Source organism: Notamacropus eugenii, chromosome 2, assembly GCF_028372415.1.
Source record: "Notamacropus eugenii isolate mMacEug1 chromosome 2, mMacEug1.pri_v2, whole genome shotgun sequence".
In the NCBI taxonomy this organism is placed as follows: Eukaryota; Metazoa; Chordata; class Mammalia; order Diprotodontia; family Macropodidae; genus Notamacropus; species Notamacropus eugenii.
This window is the reverse complement of record NC_092873.1, coordinates 221,190,143-221,210,399: the sequence shown is the minus strand read 5'-3', so window position 1 is coordinate 221,210,399 and position 20,257 is coordinate 221,190,143. Positions and strand designations below refer to the sequence as shown.

Here is a 20,257-nt window from a genome sequence, read left to right as displayed (position 1 = left end):
AAGAGAGTGAAAGATGGAAATGTTAAAATCTGGTGCTAGAGGAAATAAAAGCAAAGGCCATGCAAATAATAATCTTCCCCTTTCAAAACCAGCAAAAATAAGAGGCAATTAAAATAAAATCATCAGTTAGTTTGCAGGTAGCCTAATCTTTGCATAGTAAACTGACGCAGCGGTGACTAGATTCAAACAAGGAATAAAATCAGGGAGTGCAACAGTAATTAGTCATTTGTTCTGAAGGATTAGTTTCTAAATTGTTAACACTCTTGAGACTGTTGAAAATTAGTAACATCTGTGTAGCATTTTGAACTACCTGAGAGGGAGAGAAGGGTAGACTTTTGATAGGGGAACGCTTGGGAGTGGAACTGCTGACGTCAGCAAATATGAAGGAGTTATAGTCTCCAGTAGGTAGGGGGCTGGCATGCCCCCTTTTTTTCCGAAGGATGACGAGTGGAATTGTGCTGTGCCTTGCGGTAGTAGGTAAGGACTTGGATGAGTCAAGTAAACCCTGACTTGACATGCATTTGCTCAAGTTAGTGCTAATATATCCTTCAGGTCTATGAATACTGCCCTCTCTTTGCTGAAGTTGTATGGACTTGTTTGACTTATGTTGACTAGGTGAAATATCTGGTTCTTCAAAGAATTCAAAACTGCTGAGGTCACACCATGATGAAGAATCCTGAAACAATGTCGGAGGGATGGAACTATGAGATGACGTATGTCTGGTATGGGCTATCTTGTGAAAGCACAACACTAAAAAAGAGATGCCACATACAAATCAAACACCTGTCCACTTTGATTTGCGCAGTTAACACCTTTCACAATTACTGAATTGTGCTATATTAGGTAATCCTATCCTGCTCCATCCAGAAACTATCATAGCATATTTCTGGCACATAGTAAGTACCTACTAAGTATTTGTTAAATGAATGAATGAGTAAATGAATGAGTGAAAGAAAATCCTACTGACTGAAAACTCTGAGTTTTTATCCTTGTACTACATTATTATCAAAAATTATTTGTGCAAGATAAAACAAAGAGAGTACCTGCTCTAGAGAAGGATGCATTTGGGCAAAATTCAGCCTTTATCTTAAAAAGCATTCAATAATTACTTGTTGAACAACTAACTGGAAAGTTTAAGAGAAGGAATGAAAACTATGAATGCAAGAATAACTGCTTGCTAAGAACTACATCTATACAAATCTGTCTCAAACATAATGCATTCAATCACCTAGAAGAACTGGTAAATAAAAATTGATGATTTATAGAAATAACACCCCTTAGTACTATCAGTGAATGGATTCATGGCTTCAGTAATCATTCTGCAATCTCTTGATCTGCCTGGATAAAGCTCTTGAGGTTTTAAGCCCAAAGTAAAACAGGATCCTAAAGAAGCATAAAATCAATAAATTACTCCCACCCTCAAAACAGCAAAATTGCTTATAATATTTAATATGATCATTTATTCAAAACATGAGTTATTAAAGGTCAATTGTTTAGAAAAGCCAAAACTAAATTTTACCTAAGTAGTCCAAGAAGTAATTATACCCAAGACCTTCAAAATAATAGATGTAATAGTATGAAACTGAAATCCCTTTTAGTATTGCAGATGTCAGTAACAGTGTAACCACTGTAGAAAATGGAAATGATTGCAGTACAGATTTCCCAAACTCTATGGGAAAAACAAACAAACAACATTTTACCTTGACTTGTCCATTCTACTTACAGAATCTATAAACTGGAGTGTTTCTGCAAATTCTAAGAGGTTCTTAACATTATCCAGAATATTGCCTTGGTGAACGATCATGCACCTTGCTGGAGATGCACTCTCTTCAGGTAAACAACCATGGTCCACTGGTAAAGCAGGAGTAGAGTGATGTTCTCCCAAACAGGAAACAGGTGCACTGTCACCATGAGGTCTGGTATGGTCGGCAATTGTTGTACTATGCCAGCCTGAGTAGCTGGATGTGTGGTTCTGTGTCTAAGGAAAGAGAAGGGGAAAAAGAAAGAAAGAATGGGGAGAAAAAAAGGAAGAAGGAACTTAGCAAAGAAATTGCACAAGGTGTCAGATGCTGTTGGAGGAAAGATAAATGTAGTTGCATCATCTAAGACTTACGCCTATGAAACAGTTGTCAAGATGTTTCCTTTTATCAATGCAAGACCCTGCTTTTAAACAGTGGTATATTTTGTCAGCTTTACAATTTACTTTTATGGGCATCATTCAGTTAAAGAGCAAGTAATGTGGGCATAAATGTCTGTATGTATAAGTACAAAAGTATGTCTCTTGTATATAGGATATTTTTAAAATCTGCATTAGTGTACTGTCCCATGGACCTGTTAAGATTCTGCCGTGTGTTAAAAAAAAAAAAAATTACTCAATTACCCTACAAAAGGCTAAGTATTTAAGAGTTAGAGTTGCTTTTGTTTGCATATATCTTTGTTTTTTTTCTATCCCTAGCTAAAGCTACAGCTTACACCAATGCAATGAAGAGGCTGTCAAATCAACGTGGTTAGGAAAGCAGAAGAGCAAATTAACAGAAGTTTCTTTCCAGTGGCATCATGCAACAGAAGAAATTGCAAAATATTAACTAAAGTTAAAAGTGGTCAAACTAACATCATGCATATAATCATTTGATTATTAAACCAAAAAAATTTACTCATCAAAGTTTCTGCTGGCTATCACTTCTCTTCTTTATTTTTTTGTTGGTTTAACTATATTACGAAGGACAAACTGCTTTGCTAATTTTGCTATCTAATCACTACAAAATATGTCAGAATTCAGTAATAGCCAGCACTGGTTTTATGCATGCAACTAAAAGGGCTAACATTATTCACAGAGAAGTGAAAAATAATAATACATGTGTACTGTGTGTATAATATGTATGTTGAACATGCATCAAGTCAGGTCTGAAATTATGAAGTATATAATATACAGGCAAAAGAGGGTCTGAAAAGAGAGGAAAAACAATCTAATAAATAGGCACCACATTTTCATTATAAGAAATATTGCTTTTTTTAAAAAAAAAACTGATTTCAATCAGTGTTGTGGTTGCTAAGCTAGCTTTTTATTTTACTGATTTTCTTTACTACATTCTTCATTGTTTGCAATAATTCCACAGAACAAATTGTTGCTAAGAATGTCCATTACTATCAATTTCTGGGGTCGCTATTGCATTATGAAAGGGAAAAAACAACCCCAGTCTAATAACAGTTGCATTTTAGTGAGTGCAACGTCCAATCCTTTTTAATGGAAACATAGAGCCTTGATTAGTGTCACAATTAGAAGGGAGAAGAAGGAAAAAAGAAAAGCACTGGGGTAAAGCTGCTATCCCTCCAGCCAAGCACACAGTGACATTCTTACTGGTAATGCCTGCTGCCCTTTCAGTTCATTCTCAGTCGACTTTAGTAGCAACTCTAATTCCTTTATTCGTTTTTCTTTCTCAGGGTCTTCATCATTATAGTGTCTCTGAAATTGAGAGTTGAGGGAAAAGAAAAGATAAAAGTCTGATTGGAACTGATTGTAACTAAAATGCCTGTGTCTTTTTGTCATGTGGCACCACAGCCAAATTAGTCTCAGAGATGAAACAAACACCAACTGCACTTTTCCACTGTAAAAATCCTTGTTTTAATATCAGGAATGAAATTCAATATGCTATGGTGAAATGAAAGGCCCCCACAGCAGATGCTGACTAATGTGTTGTTTCAGTATCACCTCAGAAGAGCTGACTACCTGCTTCCTCAGTCAGAACTCCCTCCCCATCCCTTCCTTTCTTTATATCATTCAACAGGATGGAAAAAAGTGTTCTGAGACAGATAAAAACATTCATATTTCCAAATTCGTGCATTTGATGTTTAACTAATGCCTTTCTGAAACGATCTTTAAATTATCTACCTGAATAGCTGCAGCAGCTGGCTGAGGGACATTGACAATATTTACATGCAATGCGACAGGATATGGAATCTGACCGGAAACCTAGACCAAAAAAGGTTTGTTTTTTTAAAATAAAAAAGTAATTCATGGTGATACATGCTTATATTACTTTCTAAGTTTTAGCTAACAGTATACTTTGTGCAGATAAAAATGCACACACAAGTAAAAACTCATTTAATTAAAGCAAATTTTCAAAGGTAACTAGCTATTCAAATTTTCATAGCAAAAGAAATATGAAATGCTCATTAACTCTGAATAAGAAAAAGTTTACTTAGCAATTTAAAAGACTATAATGGATAATTTCCTGGAAAAAAAAGAAACATTGCTAAAGAGAAAAAAGTTATTTAGTAGAAAGATTATAGTATCAATACACTGATAAACAAAATTGTTTTCATTTTAATCATTAGAATAATAGAAATTTAACTGAAAATATGAGGCTTTTCATTAGTGTTCTTTATTCAAAAGTGATCTTTTTGGAGAGTCTGTATCACAATTATCTAACAGGTCAGGAAAGGAAATTTTTTTTTGCAGATAATTTTCATATTCCTTTAAAGGCTCTACTGAAGAGGCTCTGGTAATTTTCAAGTTTAAAAAAAGTGTTAGTTTTATATTTAAGATTGTCACCTCAATTGTTTGCTTTCAGTGTTTCTTTTTCTACCCATTATCAATGACTTATTTCCCTAAAAATCAATATTCATCAAAGGGGAGGAAGTTCCATAAATCCTAAAGAGAAAAAAAATTGGAAGTTTTCAGACATTACTGTCCTACCATTAACAAAGAATGTCTAAAAGTATACTTTTCTTCCTTGGTGAACTTTCAAAAAGTCAAATGAGCATCCCTTAAGAAAACGTTACATTAATTCATCATTGATTTTCTTAATTAGTATGTTTTATTTTAAATCAGACAGTTAACAGAAAGCTTAGTGTGGTGAGATGATTAGAATATAAGTCGGCAGGCATAGGTTCTAGGCAGCTCCTTTCATTGTTAGCGGTATGACCCTGGGCAAAGTACTTAACTTCTTAGTTTCACATTTTTTTAAAGTGAGGACGATAATATTATTTGCCCTACCCACTGATTTCAAAAGATTCTCATGAAAATCAAATGAGACAGCATACATGCAAGTGCATTTAAAAGTAAAGTATGTTGGGTTTAAGAGAGAGGAAGAAATTAATGTTATGTGAAAATAAAATGCCTCAATAAATGTTTTAAAATAAACTATATTATACAAATACAATTATTACTCTTGCAAGCTAACTTTTCCCAATGCTTACATTTTGTGTTTCAGAGATATGATAATAGGAATAGTCGTTGCTAACTGGGGCCTGGGCAGTTGATGGGAGCTGTGCAGAAGGTGGCGTGTGGGCAAAACCCATTAAATGATTGTTCTTCTGAAAACTTGTGGCTACTGTTGGTTGGTTGGCCTTGGGAGACTCCTGAAGATAACCTTCTTGTTCAACCTTTCGACGCATTGTAGAATTCCAGTGGTTCTTGATAGCATTATCAGTTCTGCACAGAAATATATGCATATAAATATTTGTACAAGCAAAAGTTTATATTCAGAATAAAACCAATTGACAGAAAACTGCAGAAAGCATTTCTTCTGCTTCATTCTTAATTTTATAACAAAATTGAAATCCTCTTCACTTCCTACCACCTGAATGTCCATATTTTTTAAGATGTTAACTACCACTAATTACTTTCAACAAATCATTAGGTATTTTATCTTCTCAAGAAAAGAACATTTTCATCAAATAAATTTGTGGTGCAGTGGCATTGTTCTGAAAGTTTCTGCCATGGTAGAGAATTGATCACTTGAATTCCATTTTCTAGCATTCAGCACCTTTACACATAGCAGATCCTCAAGAAATATTTGTTGATGGTGATCACTGAGGATTCCTTAGCAACCTTAGGGAACCAGCAGCCCTGGAAATGAGATTTGTAAAATTCATCTTTTAAAACGAAAAACACTTGTTCTTCAATTGGATAGAGGTTGTAAAGAAAGATAGAATCTGTCTCACTATATGGCTGATGCTTCATAATTTTCAGGCAATCATAGGTTCTGAATATATCAAGTAGTCTGAAGCCCTCCTTCCAATTCATCTTGGTGAAGGGGAGGGAAGATATTTTGAGGGGAAAGGGAACTCAATTGTCCCTTCATTTGTGATAACCAGTAACAAAGCCTACCTCCACACCCTACTCAAGTCACAGAGAATAGATGGGTTTACCTTTCCCCTTTGCCACCTGGATATTCTAAGGTGGCCAACTCTACATCTACCAGTAAAGAAGAGCCACATCAAAGTCATAAGAGTCACACAATTTCTTGTTTGACTCAAAGAATGTTAGAGACGAAATGGAACTTTAGAGAAGATTAGGCTTTCCTGTGACTTTTCTCTTCTCTAAGGACTACTTCTAGCTTATGCAGCTCAGGAAACATACAATCAACAATCTATCTGATGATGAGAAACAATTCTATTGCACAAGGGTTTGAACATATTCACCATTAGCCCTTCCCTTAACTCTGTTGTTTCTGTTAAATGTCTTTGAAAGATCATAGGAAAGAGAGCAAGGGATAAACGGAGAGTGCCTTGAATAGTGTGGGGTAGTGGAAAGAGTAATGACCTTGGGAGTCAGAAAGCCTGGGATGAAGTTCTGCATAACATTGAACCAGACATATGTGAGGCTTTGTGAACCTCAATTTCCCTATTGTAAAATAATCATGTCTACCTATATACTTCACAGGGTTATTATGAGGAAAAATCTTTGTACACCACAGGGTGCTAGAGAAATTGGAGCTCTGGAAGAAATTTCAATGTGCTGTATACTTGTAAGTCATCCATCTTCACAGTTATTTTAATGTGTGGTAGAAATGTTATGTTCCAAATAATAGATCTGTTATAAATCCTTTTTTTCCGGTAAAATTTGCTTCTGCCCTAGTGAAGAGTTAAATTTTTGCTTTTAGTTCTTTTAAACTTTATTTTGTTACTTGAATAACACTACGTAAGCAATAATTCATAGACATGCTACTGTAGCTAAAAGAAAATACCTTGGAAGTATTTTAAGGTGAAAGTTCTAGGCTTGTATTCAGGAGACCTGGGTTCAAGTCTTGACTGTGCAAATACCTAGTTGTGTAATCTTGGGAAAGTCACTTAATATGTCTGGGTCTCAGTTTCCTCATCTGTAAAAAGAGGATGTGGTACTAGATGATCTCTTAGGTCCCTTCCAGGTAAAGACGTCTATGCTTCTGTTGTATGCTACATAACACTTATGACTGGTGCTATGTAATTAAGCCATTTTTCAATATTTAAAACAGAATGCTCAACACCCACTCCTTTTCCTTTTCCATTTAATAAATAAATCTGATGATGTTACCGTCCCGGCAGTAGTTTTGCGATTTCTGCCCATCTGTTCCCCAGTCTCTTGTGTGCCTGGTATATTATTCTGTCTTCCTCTTCAGTCCAGGAGGTTTTCTTAACTTCTGGATTTAAATGGTTGTGCCACCTCTCCCTACATTGCTTTCCAATTCTTCCCTTCAAGTGCTTGGCAATAACAGACCAACGTTTCGGACCATATTTCTGTACAAGTTCTATCACCTTCAGATAAACATACAAAAATCACCTGATGTGTTAGTGCTATATAATAAATCAGGGCAATCATTCTGCAGTATTGAAATATCTTCAGTGAAATTTCTACAAAACTGTTTTGATTGACTGGAAATGTGGGCAAAGTACCATATATTTTCTACTGCGCATTTTACCTCAAGTTCTATAACTTATAGCAATGTACTGAAAAATGTTCTACATAACAGTTCAAACAGAAGAAAAGGATGCACTTACTCGCTGATCTTCTTCTTTTGTCCATGGTCCCTTGATTAGCTCAGGATTTAGTACTTTTTGCCATCGATGCTGGCACTGTACGTCTGTTCGATTCTAGATAAAAAGGCAATAAAGATAAAGTATAATTTTAATATTACTTTGAAAGTACCTAAAGACAATTTTATACTCAATTTTATGTGTAATTATATTTAATGAACAATCAAGAGCATTTCTAGGCATAATTACATAACTGGAATTCTTTCTCTTATCATTAATTGCCGAAAACAACTAACGAATAAACAAAAAAACTAAAAGTAAGTTTAAAATGCAGATCCACAGTTACTAAATTGTTAAGAACCCTTTTATGGCCTAAGGAAACTTCTCCTTTTACATCAATCAATATGATAACTGGATATTAAGTAACTAGTGGTTACATCAGTAGTGACACACCTGCAATGACTTACTAGAAGTTAAAGAAATCAAAAGAAATGTCATGCTTTGTGGACAACCATCATAATTAACTAAAATTAATTTCTCTTCTGAACTGAGAGATTTGTACTTCATTGTTAAATTAACCATCTATTATGCAACAAATCACCAATGGTATTTCACAATTCCCTCAAATTAAATAAAGATGACAAGTAGTCACCCAGATTCTGCTTGAAGACCTTCAAAGAGGAAGTATGCTCCACCTCCAGGGGAAGCCCCATTCCACTTTGTGACAATATATGTTATTAGGATGTCTCTTCCTTCTATCAAGCTTAAATCTAACTACTATTTCCACTCATTTCCCCTAGAGGTGTTTTTTGGAGCCAAGGAACTTCCTTCTAAGCACAGTTGAAGATTTACCTCCAAAATAACTAAGGTTTTACTTAATTCTTGATCCCCTACCCCTAGATGTTGGTTGGTGCTTTCTACTTGAAATTACTATCTATACATTTTGTTCACTTATCTGTATATAGGCTATACCACCCCCACTCTCCTTGGGGACAAAATCTGTTTCATTTTTGCATTTGTATCCCAAGCACATTAAGTTTCTTGCATGTTAGTAGATACCTGATAAATGTTCATTGTTTAATTAAATGATACATTTAAGTAAAATATTCTTACCATATTGATGGTAGTTTGATTATAAGATGACATAATAAAATTGTTCAAAATGATACCCTTCAGAAAGCTAACAGTAAAATCTCATGTTACACCTCACAAAAAATGAGTTATGGATCAAAGTGTTTCTCCCAAATTGTTTACCTATTATGTGACTGAACACATTAGAATGTGATATACCCTATCAAAGAATCTTGCTTTGCTTTTGAAGAGTATAAGCAATTGATTACTCACAGGCAGAAAATTAGCAATAATTTTCCAGTCATCTGTTCCATTTTGTTCCACTAGCTTCTTTAGCTTTTCATCCTGAGACAATCAAAAGAAATAATGTTCATCAGGCAATTAGTTGTACAGTTGTAATTAAGTTAAAGTGGAAAAAAATCAATAATAAAAATTATTTTTAAATCTCTCAGACTCCTCAAATGTAACAAATCTTCCAGAATTACCAAAAAAAAATGACATTCAACAGTGAATTCAGTTTTAACTTTTTCTATGACTATAGATAGTATCTCAAATTATTAAATTATAAGCATTTTGCAGGTGGAGACTGTGCTGTTTTTCATCTTTTCCTAGGAGAATACCTTGTACACAGCAGGCACTTTTATAAAATGCTCATTGAATTGAGAGGGAAAAAAAGTAAAAATACTTAATTACTCAATTGGATCTCTTTCATCTAAGGAGTGGAAGATTTTGTGTTTCTTAAACTTTATTATATTCTTGTAGTATAAGCATTGGATGCAATGGGGGATTAATATACCTACAACTGAAACTAACCCACAAATATGCAGGGCTTTGGTATTCATCCCTTTCTAAATCTGTACCTCTAACAGTATGATAGCCTTTATACTTTTGCAAGTATAACATAATATAACAAAATTTGCTTTGGGTTAAAACATTAGCACAATACTGATCTAAACCTCTAAGAACAACTCAAATACAATATATAGATGTTTCCTAGGAGCAACCAAATGCAAGTGCATAATAGGTAAAGGAGATGAATTTCTGAGTCTCTTCCCCTCCCCACTATGCCTCTTCCCCCTAACATAGCTACGTATATCCTGGAGTCTCTATGTGAGTTACTAGGTTAAATAAAGCAAAATGATGACAATTTACAGAAGTTCCTACATTCTGTACCATAGTGAAACCAAAGTGCTTCTAGTACTAAATTATGAACTTCTTATCCAAGAATACCAAATTTGGTCAATTTAAATACTATTATTATACTAATAGAAAAATCAAGCTTCCATTAAACTCTTTGAGTGTATGCAAGAAGCAACAGTGTCTCTCTCCTAGTTATTGGATGTTAAGAGGTATAGATGCTATTTCTCAGAGATTTTTGCATTGCTAAGGGTTTTGAATGGTTGACCAACATTATGTCAAGAGGTAGTCTATCTCTTTTTCTGGAGTCATTTAAGTACCTGTAGTTTAATTCTATTTATGTTTTCTAATAACTCAATAACATCTAGCAGTTACCTCCTCTCGGGTCCACCTTGTTTTTCCTAAGTGACGTTTCCCAGTCTTGGGAAGTAATCCATCGTAGTCATGGTCATACATCTCAATATCTTCTTCATCCTCATCACTACTGTATATGCTACAGAAATAAATGTGAGCAGATATAAGATGGAACAAGAGGAATTAAAGTACTGAATTGCAAAACACACAAAAACTTCTCAACAATCTTTTCAAAGGTTATAAAGATAAAACTTTGAAAACTTGCACAACGAGATTTTGTTCTGCATTTTGTTGTTTAAGTATTGTGAACTGGTTCTGCTGTTTTGGGTATCCACAGATACAGGCAAAGAACTGGCACCTTTCTTATTACCGTACATGTTGAGACCTGTTGCTTCTGTTAGATCAGTGACAAATTACCCATTTGGCAACCTTTCAACCAATGGAAGTTTAAATTTAAAATAGAGCTTGGGACAATAAAGAGAACAAGAGCCCATGTCCTTTATGTAGTGCACATTCAACTCCTTTAGCCCCATATGCCACATCTCTTAAAGAATATTTTCTCAAACACAATAAACAACCTATTATTTTATTCCAATGGAGATCCCATCTTACTGAAAGGGGGAAAAGGTTCAAGTAGTAACATTTTTCAATAATGTAATAATAGTCATACCTTTAGATTTGGAAGATTAGGAAACATCTGAGTGGATAGAATTTAAAAAGCTAAGGAAAACACAGCCAACAAGCAATCTGCATTGTAAATAAATATTAATACCAAATCTGACCAGATCTGCTGGTCAGAAAAGTCAAACTGTGAGGAAATTTATAATGCTGCTTCTATAGCAACCAAGTGATTTACTAAGCTACTTAGTATTTAGATTCTACTTACACTTTTCTGCTTCTAACCAATTACTACCTCAAATTGAGCTTTAGATATCCTATAACTCACCTAATTCATGACTAAGGGATTTCCCCCAGAGGCAATCTTTAAGTTTAAAAGGAACCTATAACTGCTTTCAAAAGAGCTCTCAACTTATCTAGTTAACCAAAATTAAAAATTTCTGATTTCTTTTGAAGTACATTATACTTAATGTTTATTTATGTGCTCAAATGATTGTAGTAATAGCTCACATTTATATAAAGCACTTTCCTCACAACAACCCTGTGAGGTGGTTACATTAATGTATAATAATACATTAGCTAATGTATGATTATATATCCATTGTACTGACTGTGAAACCAAGGCTCAGAGAGAGGTGAAGTGACTTGCCTATGGTGACACAGCAAATAAATTTCAAAGCCAAGATTCAAATCCAACTGAATTATTGACTCCAACTCAAATGGTCTTTTCACTACACCACATTGATTCTCTCTGTATTTTTGTCATTATAGGATACTTTTTGGCTTTTCTGGCTAATATTTTTGTTTTAAAACCTTAAGGAGTAAGAAAGAATGCACTATTTCACATACCTCACTAAATTGATAGTATTTATGGTACCAAAAAAAGAGAAAAACATACCTGGCAGGGACTAGTAAAGAATGACACTATAAAGCAACACTGCCAATTACAAAAATGGGACTTTGTATCAACACAAATGTTTGTATTGTTAAGCAAAAACATGAATGAATATTGTCACTATAATTCAAGCTAATGTGTTTTCCAGGGGGAAAAAAATATGAATTTGAGGTTCTAATGTTCCCTTTTTCTGACAAAAAAAACCTCAAGATCAGCATGCAAGGTGAGAAAAGAAACATGATTTAACTTTTAACTGCTACCACAAAGCAAATTTAGAAAGAAGAAAAATGCCTACTGAAATACAATTGACCAGACTCAATGCTGCCCTTCGTACGTTGTTGGAACTCAATAAATGTTGTCCAATTATAACTGTATTCTTTTCATATAAAACATAATAATTGATGTTCACTAAACAAAAAAAAAAAATAGTTAAATACTTGGTAGGATCCTGAACAAAGTGCTAAACTTGGAGTTACAGACCTAAATTCTTGCTCTATTATAGGGTTATCTTAGGCAGTCCCTTAATCTCTGTGGGCTTCAATTTCCTCATCTGTAAAAAGTGGGGGGGGGGGGAGAATCTAAATAACTTCTCAGGTCCCTTTCAGGTCCAAATCTATGAAGTTATGGAAACTAAGGTTCAACCTCAGGAATTCACAGGTCAAGATGGTGACCTCAAACTTTAATTCTTTGCTATCACTCACCATTCCTATCTAGTACCTGTGGCAAAATTTATGCATAATTAAAATGACCAAGGTAATTTGAAAGCATTACAATTTAAGCAACTTCACTTCTTAACTTTCCTCTCCAGTTTGTTTGCACTTAAGAACTCAGTCTTCAGAACTCAAAGCCTTGCTTGCCAAACTAAGAAATGTGCATAAATACCTTTCTCCCTTGGAAATAAAAAGCACCCAGATAATAAGTAAATACACCCTAAGCTGGAGGGGGCAACCATGAGGAGAGACAGAAAGGAGAGACAGTGCTGTGAAAAGAACAGTGGATTAAGATTTAGACACCTAAGTTATTCTTCCACTCAAAGGTTATGTGGAAAGTCATGTTAGCACTCAGTGCCTCAGTTTCCTCATCTGTAAAATTGGTTTTCTTCTAAATAATCTCTAAGGTCCTATCCAACTCTAATATTCCATAATTCTGTATACCGAATTCATTTGTAACAAATTGGAATTAGAAGTGACCGTGAAAACCAAGTTGGTATGCCGAGGCAGGAGGAAACTATATGAAGAAATTCCTCTACTTGGTTGGGCTCTCTGGTGACAAACCTAGTAGGTCCTTGGGAGGCAGCATGATGCAGTAGAAATGATGCTGGATTTTTAAAAGAGAAGATCTGGGTTCAAATCCCCTTTAGGTGTGTGAATTTGGGCAAATCATTTCGCCCCTTTGGGTTTTTGTCTCCCGAACTGTGAAATGGGCCGATTGGGCTAGATGATTTCTGAGCTCGGGGCCTTGACTGCCTTAGAATCAGCTCCCTCAGAAAGACAGTAGTCCTAAAAGAAATGAACAGTTTAAGAGGAACGGCTGTACTAAATTGACTTCTTGCAGTCATCTCCTTGCTGAGAGATGCTCCAGAGCCCGCATCTGTAGCATGATTAATTTCTACTAAGAACCTGAAATAACTCCCCCCTCCCCTTATCTACTTGACAAGATCTCAGAACCAACTGGCAGGCAGAAAGCACTTTCAAAGGCCGCCTGAAAGGGTTAATGCACAAAGTTCCCCACCTGCTAGCCCGAAGTGCGGTTAAAAGGCTATACAACTATGAATATGACATTCTGTCAAGGAAACAAACCGTGCAACCATACCATAAAAAAGAGGAGTGGGGGTAGAGATAGAAAGAGGGAGGGGAACAGGAGGAAGTGACTTGTGGCCGCCACTGTGATTCTAGAAATGGGGTTCAGACTCCTTTGGCGGACCTGATGAATTACCAGTTCCCAAGTCCCTTCCGCAACCCGCCCGTTTTCTCCTCTCCACTCTCCTTAGCTGATTCCGCTTCGCGCTCCTCCCTGCCCCTCCCCCGGCTACCTCTCCTCCCCCTCGGCCCTCCCTCCCAGCTCTGCTACCTGGGGGACCTCAAAGGACCTGAGGCGGTGTCGCCACCCTCCAGGCGACCCGCGCGCCAGGAGGGGTCAAGGAGACCTGGGCGCACTTGCTTCCTTCACCTCATAATAGAGCATTCCTTAGAGCTGCCTTGGCTCCAACTGTCTCTTTCCCTCCCTCTTTCCTTTCCTCTAGGTCCCTATACTCCTCTCCACAGTGTTCAGAAAAAATGCGACTCCAGTTTTCCTAAAACTAAAACAAAACGAAAAGGGAAGAGGCGGAGGAAGGGGGAGGAGGAAGGAGAGAACAGAAACCCTCCGAGCCCCAGGGCTCCCTCCCCTGCCTCTCGCCTTCCCTCCCGTTTCTTCTCTCCACAATTCTTTCCTAGGACAGTTCTGGGCTGCAGTCTCCACTCTAGCCCCAGGGAGAAACATGCCGGTGAGCAGAGGCGCAGGTTGCAATTCTTCCGGAGCCTCTCTCCGCCCCAGGGTCACTCTAAGTCCTCGCCTACCCTTCCCTTTCTCACCCCACCCCTGACCCAGGAACACTCTTGATAGGAACCGCTCTCAAGATTGAGTTCCTACACCCACTCACTTTCCATACTTACAGTGATCTTTAAAAAAAAAAAAAAAAAAAGAGGAAGAAAGAAGGAAAAAAGAAAGCATCCCTCCAAAAATAAATCCCAAAGGAAAAAGGAAAGGGGAGAGGTTTCCCACCGCTTCAGCGGGAGGCTTCCACACACTTCTACAATCGGACTTGTATACTTTGTCCCCCAATCACAGCCCCAGAAAGCAGAAGGTTTCAGAAGCTGGGGAAGAGAGCCAAAGTAGAAGGGAGCCGGGAGCGCAGTCCACGTGTGTGAACTACAACTCCCTGGATCATTCAGGAAGGGAAGGGTGGGTGGGTAGGATCCAGGATAGTATCTGTGTTCCATAGCAGCAGCAACCACGAGGCGTTTCCTCTCCTCTCTCTTTTTAAACTGCTGGCTGCATGCTGCCTCCAAGAAACACTTTATTAAAAAAAAAAAAAAGGCTGCAGCAAATTAGTTCGTCCTGAAGGTTAACAATAACTCGGGAAACGTCCACTCGCTCCTGGGCTTAAAGTCTGGGACACCTAGATCCCCAGAATTGCAGAAACTGGGAAGCTTCAGGAAGGAAACAAGTGACAGCTCCTGACAAGTCCTCCATGCCTGTAATACTATGGCCCCTTCCCCAGTCTCAAAAGCTAAACAGTTCATCACATCATCCTTGGAAACGAGAGCCCTGAAGAGCCAGGGATGTGATGTATGCAGAGTGCTGCTAGTTGTGTGTGTGTGTGTGTGTGTGTGTGTGTGTGTGTGTGTGTGTGTGTGTGTGTACTTTGCATTAAAAATAAAAGCCTTCCCAAGAAAAGCGATTAAAGGGGGCATCAACGCTAGGGGCTGAATGGAATCAAAAAGGAAAGATCTGAAAACGCAAAAAGCCTCTTTTTCTTCTGCCCCTAAAATCGTCTTTTTTTCCTGCTACCTGTCAGCTGACATTATCCTTCACCTCTACAAAGAATGAATGAAATTTAAATGAACTACCTGCAGCTACTAAACAAGTCCGACATTTTTTTATATCTGCCATATGCTCTACTTATCCAATCCCAAACACATCATAATGCATCCAGCAATTATGTAGAGACTAACTCGCGGACAGCCGCTGAATCCAGCATATCATCTGGTACAATCCTAGGAGTTGGTGTGCTAGATTGTGCCAGCGTTTGAAGATAATTTGCTTGGTTTTTTTTTTAAAGAACAATTCCTCCCTGCGCAACTTGCCGAAAGGATCGCAAGGAGTCCTTCCCAACCTCTTCATCCATTTCTCCTTTCCACACTTCCATTCATTGGCTTTTCCAGCTTCCTTGCAGCGTTCGTGCTTCGGTTGCTTGGCACGGACTGACAGTCCCTGAGCGACGCACCGAGTTCCCTGCTACTCCTGCAAGAACCTCACCCACAGGCTGCTAAACACACTCTCTTCCCAACACACACTCGGCACCCACAGCTCGCGCACTCGCCGCTCACTCGCGGACTGGCTCCAAGTTACCTGTGCCTGGGTCTCCTGGCCATCCTGCTGCTAGGCACTTAGCACCGGGAAGCCGGACTGGACGGGGAGGGGGGCTGCCCCTGCCTTCACCGGCTGCTGAACGGAGCTCCACACCGCCCGAATGAAGTTTCTCAGGAGAAGGAGGAGGAGGAGAAGGAGGAGGAGGAGGAGAAGGAGGAGGAGGAAACAGGTTGATATTAAAGAGTAAACTCTGTAAACAGAGATGCCATCAAACAAAGAGCTTTTGGACACTCCCCCTCCCGCCAAATCTGGCGCCCCTGCAGTGCGCACGCGTCCTAGCCCCCCCACCCCACCCCCACCCCCCACCCCCGCCTCTGCTGCTCGCAGGTCCCTGTTGTTGCTCCTGCTCTCGCTCCTGCTTCCATTCTGCCCCTCGCGCTGGCGCTGGGGCTCCCTGCCCGCCGCGGCGGCCCCGGGAAGCGCGCAAAGGCGGGGAGCAAGGACTGGGCAGGGGGAGGGGGAGGTGGCGGGGGAAGGAGGACCGGCGCCTTTTCTAGCCCAAACCCCGCTCAAGGGCTGCTGCTACGCTTTCTGCCCCGAGCCAGTCCCGCTGCTTCCTCATCTCCCTGACTGCTCCCGGTCACTAGGACCAGAGCTTGCCCGGGAGTCGGACTCTTTGTAGTGAGTGAAGAGAAAGAAGGTCTGGACTGGGGGGAAGTAGCGGGGTAACTCCCTGCTTTGGAATTAGCTTTACGGGCATGTTTTAAGTCTTAGCTCCCTCTCTGAGGCCAGAGGATTTTTGCCTGTTAGATTTCAGAGATGTTTCTAAGAGGTTTTCTTATTGTCAGTTTTTACAAAGACTATTAGTCTATTCAAAGCGCCAGAGGCAGACTCCCCTAAATGACGAGGTGGGGGGGACTTCTCCCAGAATCACCCTTCCTTCACCCCTACGCACATCACAGTTCTCCAGTGCCCTCATTCACATGCACTGATCATGCAACCTGACACACCACACCACCCACATGTGTCACATGTTAGAATCCCAGCCACTGTTCTGTACCCTTTACACTCATTCACACATACACCGCCCCATCCCAACCCTGCCAAGAAGGGCAGACTACATTCACACATCTAGGCACATTTCAGCAGCATGCAGCAGCGCATGTTTGCCACTGCACACCTGCAGAAATGCACACAACTACAAATACATGACCCCACCAAACAGCATGCACGTGTGGAGCAGTCAGAAAGCACCGCATTTGCGCAGACCGCTTCTGAAAGGTCAAAGCATTTGGGTACGCCTTTGGACATGCATTTCGTGACACTGAAGGGGCAGCGGATGAAATCAGCCTGCCTTAAAAGATGAAAATCGAGACAATCATTCTTATCTAACAGGAGGCCGCCAAAAAAGCTGAGGAAAAGGACGAATTATTAATTTATAAGGATTGCTGATTGGGGGATTTCAGGGGAGTTTTGGTTTTACTTCCGTTTATAAGCTAGTCTCATTAGGGATTTTTTTTTTCTTTCTCTCATACCCAAGTTTATTTTTCCTTTTATCTCATACGAGCCCGAGGCTGTTACTGACTGAGTTTGTGGGTGTCCGATCTGCTCCAGCAGTTCAAACTTAGCTCAGAAAACATTTTTGTTACTAAAATGAGTCACAATTTTGAAAAATGGTGAAACATGCAAAGTTTCTTACCTTTATCTGCAGTTTTAAACTTTGTTTCTTTAGCTTCGCTATTTAGTTTTTAATCTTTCAACAGAGTCTAGCTCTAGCTGCTGGTAAAGTCTTTTAGCTCTTTCCTTTATTCTGACAATGAAACAAAGTTATCAGGAATGCTTTCTGTTTTACAAGCTCTCAAAAGTAAGTCACTCCCAAATATAATGTTTTAAAATTCAATATTTATTTCTACATTCTACAATAAAAAGGAAACCCTTTCTCTTCCTTCACCCCAAACCAATAAAAACAAAGAACAAACATCTAAAATAAACATCTAGAAAGTAGACCTAAAGGAACCACAATATTAGGCTGAAGAATTCCTTTAGGAATCTAATTGAATGGCATGTTCCCCCAAACACTAAGCTTCTTTGGCACTGAATGAAACCAGGGCCGTGCTGGAATTGAATTCACAACCTATTTTCTAATATTCTCAGTGAAGTGGAACTGATGTACCACTCTTAAAACACTAATAGTAGAAAGATCTAACGTTTGCATGTTATTTCCTTAGTAAACTTATTCTTTCTGTATATTGTTTCCAAATTTATTTATTCCTTTGAGGGAAGGGAGATGGACAAGGTAACACTTTTGGGTACATTATTTATGATTTCATCATAGGCAATATCTTCCATATAAAAGAAAAGGCCATATATTCACATACTTGTATAATTAAAATTGAATTTTATGTACATTATTGTAAGGGACTTGGCTAGCTTTAGAGTCTTGAAGTTCAAGTACTTACTATGTGACCCTGGGCAAGTCATTTAACTTGCAAGTTCAGAGTCTCTAAGACCAGTAATTGCAGAACAGATTCTGAATTAGAAGTTTCCACGTCTCGGATGTCCCTATTGTCCAATCCTTATACTTTTGCATACAGCTATTTAGATTGGTCTGTTCATAAAAAAAATTGAGGGTAAATACACACACAGAGACAGACAGACACACACACACACGCACCAAAATGCTTCATTTGTGTAGGAGTACAGAAGTCACTGGCATGGAAACCTCAGCTGATGTAGATGTGTAGTTCACAGTCTTAGAAAATTTCTTGGGTCACTGAGAAATAAGTTACTTATGTTCACTCAACTAGTATGTATCAGAGGCAGATTTTTAAATTCAGGCCTTCCTGACTTCAGGGCAGGCCCCCTACTGTGATGCCTCTCATTCAGGTTCTTATAATTAGCATATTTAAATTACCTACACAGTTTTTTTTAAGAGGAGAAAAACAAAAAAAATAATTATTTCCTTGAATATCTACTTACTAATCCTAAATTTTGTTTTGCCTTAAGGGGGGAAAAAAACTTGTTATTTGCTTTATCCTTAATAGGACAGGAAAATAACTTGCTTAAAGGAGCAGGTGGCTGCTTGCCATTGGCTGGGTTGAAGGGATAACTAGCCCAGACTTCCCTTTTTATTTGTCTCCTTTTCACCTCCCCTAGACTGGATATTCAGGATCATTAGCTTTCCCAATTCACCTCCAAATCTATAGAGAGATTCTGCCAATGAGCTGAGTGTGTTGGGAGTTTCTGATTCTTTTTTTCCCCTTATGAACAAAATGTATACAAGCTCTAAACTTGAAAGAAATCATTCACAAATCACAGACCTTACAGGGACCATTCTCTCTCTCTCTCTCTCTCTCTCTCTCTCTCTCTCTCTCTCTCTCTCTCTCTCTCTCTCTCTGCCTCTCTCTTTCTCTCTCTTTTGCTGTCACTTTCAATCTCTTCTTCTCCTTTTCCCCCTCTCTTCCTCTCTTTGATTCCATCTCTCTGTGTGCATGGAGGAGGTAAGACTGTTTCACTCTAGTCATTCAGGATAACTAGAAGAAAAGAAGATATATTGAATGTCTAAGTTCATAAAACTTTGCCACTGATTGTTTTGTAATTCTATATGAGTCACTAACTAGAGCAAATGTGTGTGTTCATCCTTCATTGTGGAAGATCATGCCATCAGAGAAATGACAACATGACTTGCACTTGACTTTGTTTTGAGTGAGGGAGGGCTGTACAGGTCACCAGCCTCACTTCTCCTCCAGAGCCATCTGAATCCAGTGACCAGATATTCATCAGGATGACTGGAGATGACCCAGGATGAGGCAACTGGGATTAAGTGACTTGCCCAAGGTCACACAGCTAGTGAGTATCAAGTGTCTGAGGTGAGATTTGACCTCAGGTCCTCCTGACTCCTGCACTGGTGCTCTATTTACTGCACCACCTAGCTGCCCCAACTAGAGCAAATATATCAAAGATGAATGAATGTTGCCAAAGATGGCACCTGTATGCTTATATAATTTCCTTCCTAGTTCTGTCACTTCCACTGCCACCCCATTTGAAAACAGGTAGAAGTGAAAACTGATTATGAGAACTAATAAATAGTGATTTTTTTATCATCTCTGAAAAAGGAGAATATATATGGTCTGTACAATTGAAATGCGTTATCAACTCATGTTAGGGAATGACTTCAACCTTTCTTGCTAACCATTTTAACCCAGTAGGACTGATGCATCTAAGGGTGCCAACGATGGTGCTTCATGGAGCAATAGTTCTTACATATTTAGTCAACATATCCTATAACTCTTTCCCTTCAAATATCTCTCAGATTCAGTCCTTCTGTTTTCATAGTCACTTTCATAGTACTATAGAGCATCACAACTTCAT

General features: G+C 38.5%; 1 protein-coding gene across 6 annotated transcripts in view; it reads right to left on the bottom strand.

The window, feature by feature from the left end:
- Positions 1 to 16,193, bottom strand: part of MYB (MYB proto-oncogene, transcription factor) — a 37,794-nt gene extending 21,601 nt beyond the window's left edge. The window contains exons 1-10 of one of the 6 annotated variants that reach the window (XM_072643407.1): positions 15,926 to 16,193; positions 10,321 to 10,438; positions 9,082 to 9,153; positions 7,762 to 7,854; positions 7,298 to 7,518; positions 5,200 to 5,434; positions 3,890 to 3,970; positions 3,359 to 3,463; positions 1,724 to 1,978; positions 311 to 676 (exon numbers count right to left, since the gene is read on the bottom strand). In XM_072643407.1, the coding sequence (XP_072499508.1) occupies positions 311 to 676; positions 1,724 to 1,978; positions 3,359 to 3,463; positions 3,890 to 3,970; positions 5,200 to 5,434; positions 7,298 to 7,518; positions 7,762 to 7,854; positions 9,082 to 9,153; positions 10,321 to 10,438; positions 15,926 to 15,948 (1,569 nt within the window). In that variant the 5' untranslated portion in view covers positions 15,949 to 16,193. The remainder of the gene's footprint in view (positions 1 to 310; positions 677 to 1,723; positions 1,979 to 3,358; positions 3,464 to 3,889; positions 3,971 to 5,199; positions 5,435 to 7,297; positions 7,519 to 7,761; positions 7,855 to 9,081; positions 9,154 to 10,320; positions 10,439 to 15,925) is intronic. The other 5 variants (XM_072643409.1, XM_072643408.1, XM_072643411.1 and 2 more) reach the window with 5 other exon arrangements.
- Positions 16,194 to 20,257: the final 4,064 nt, after the last annotated feature.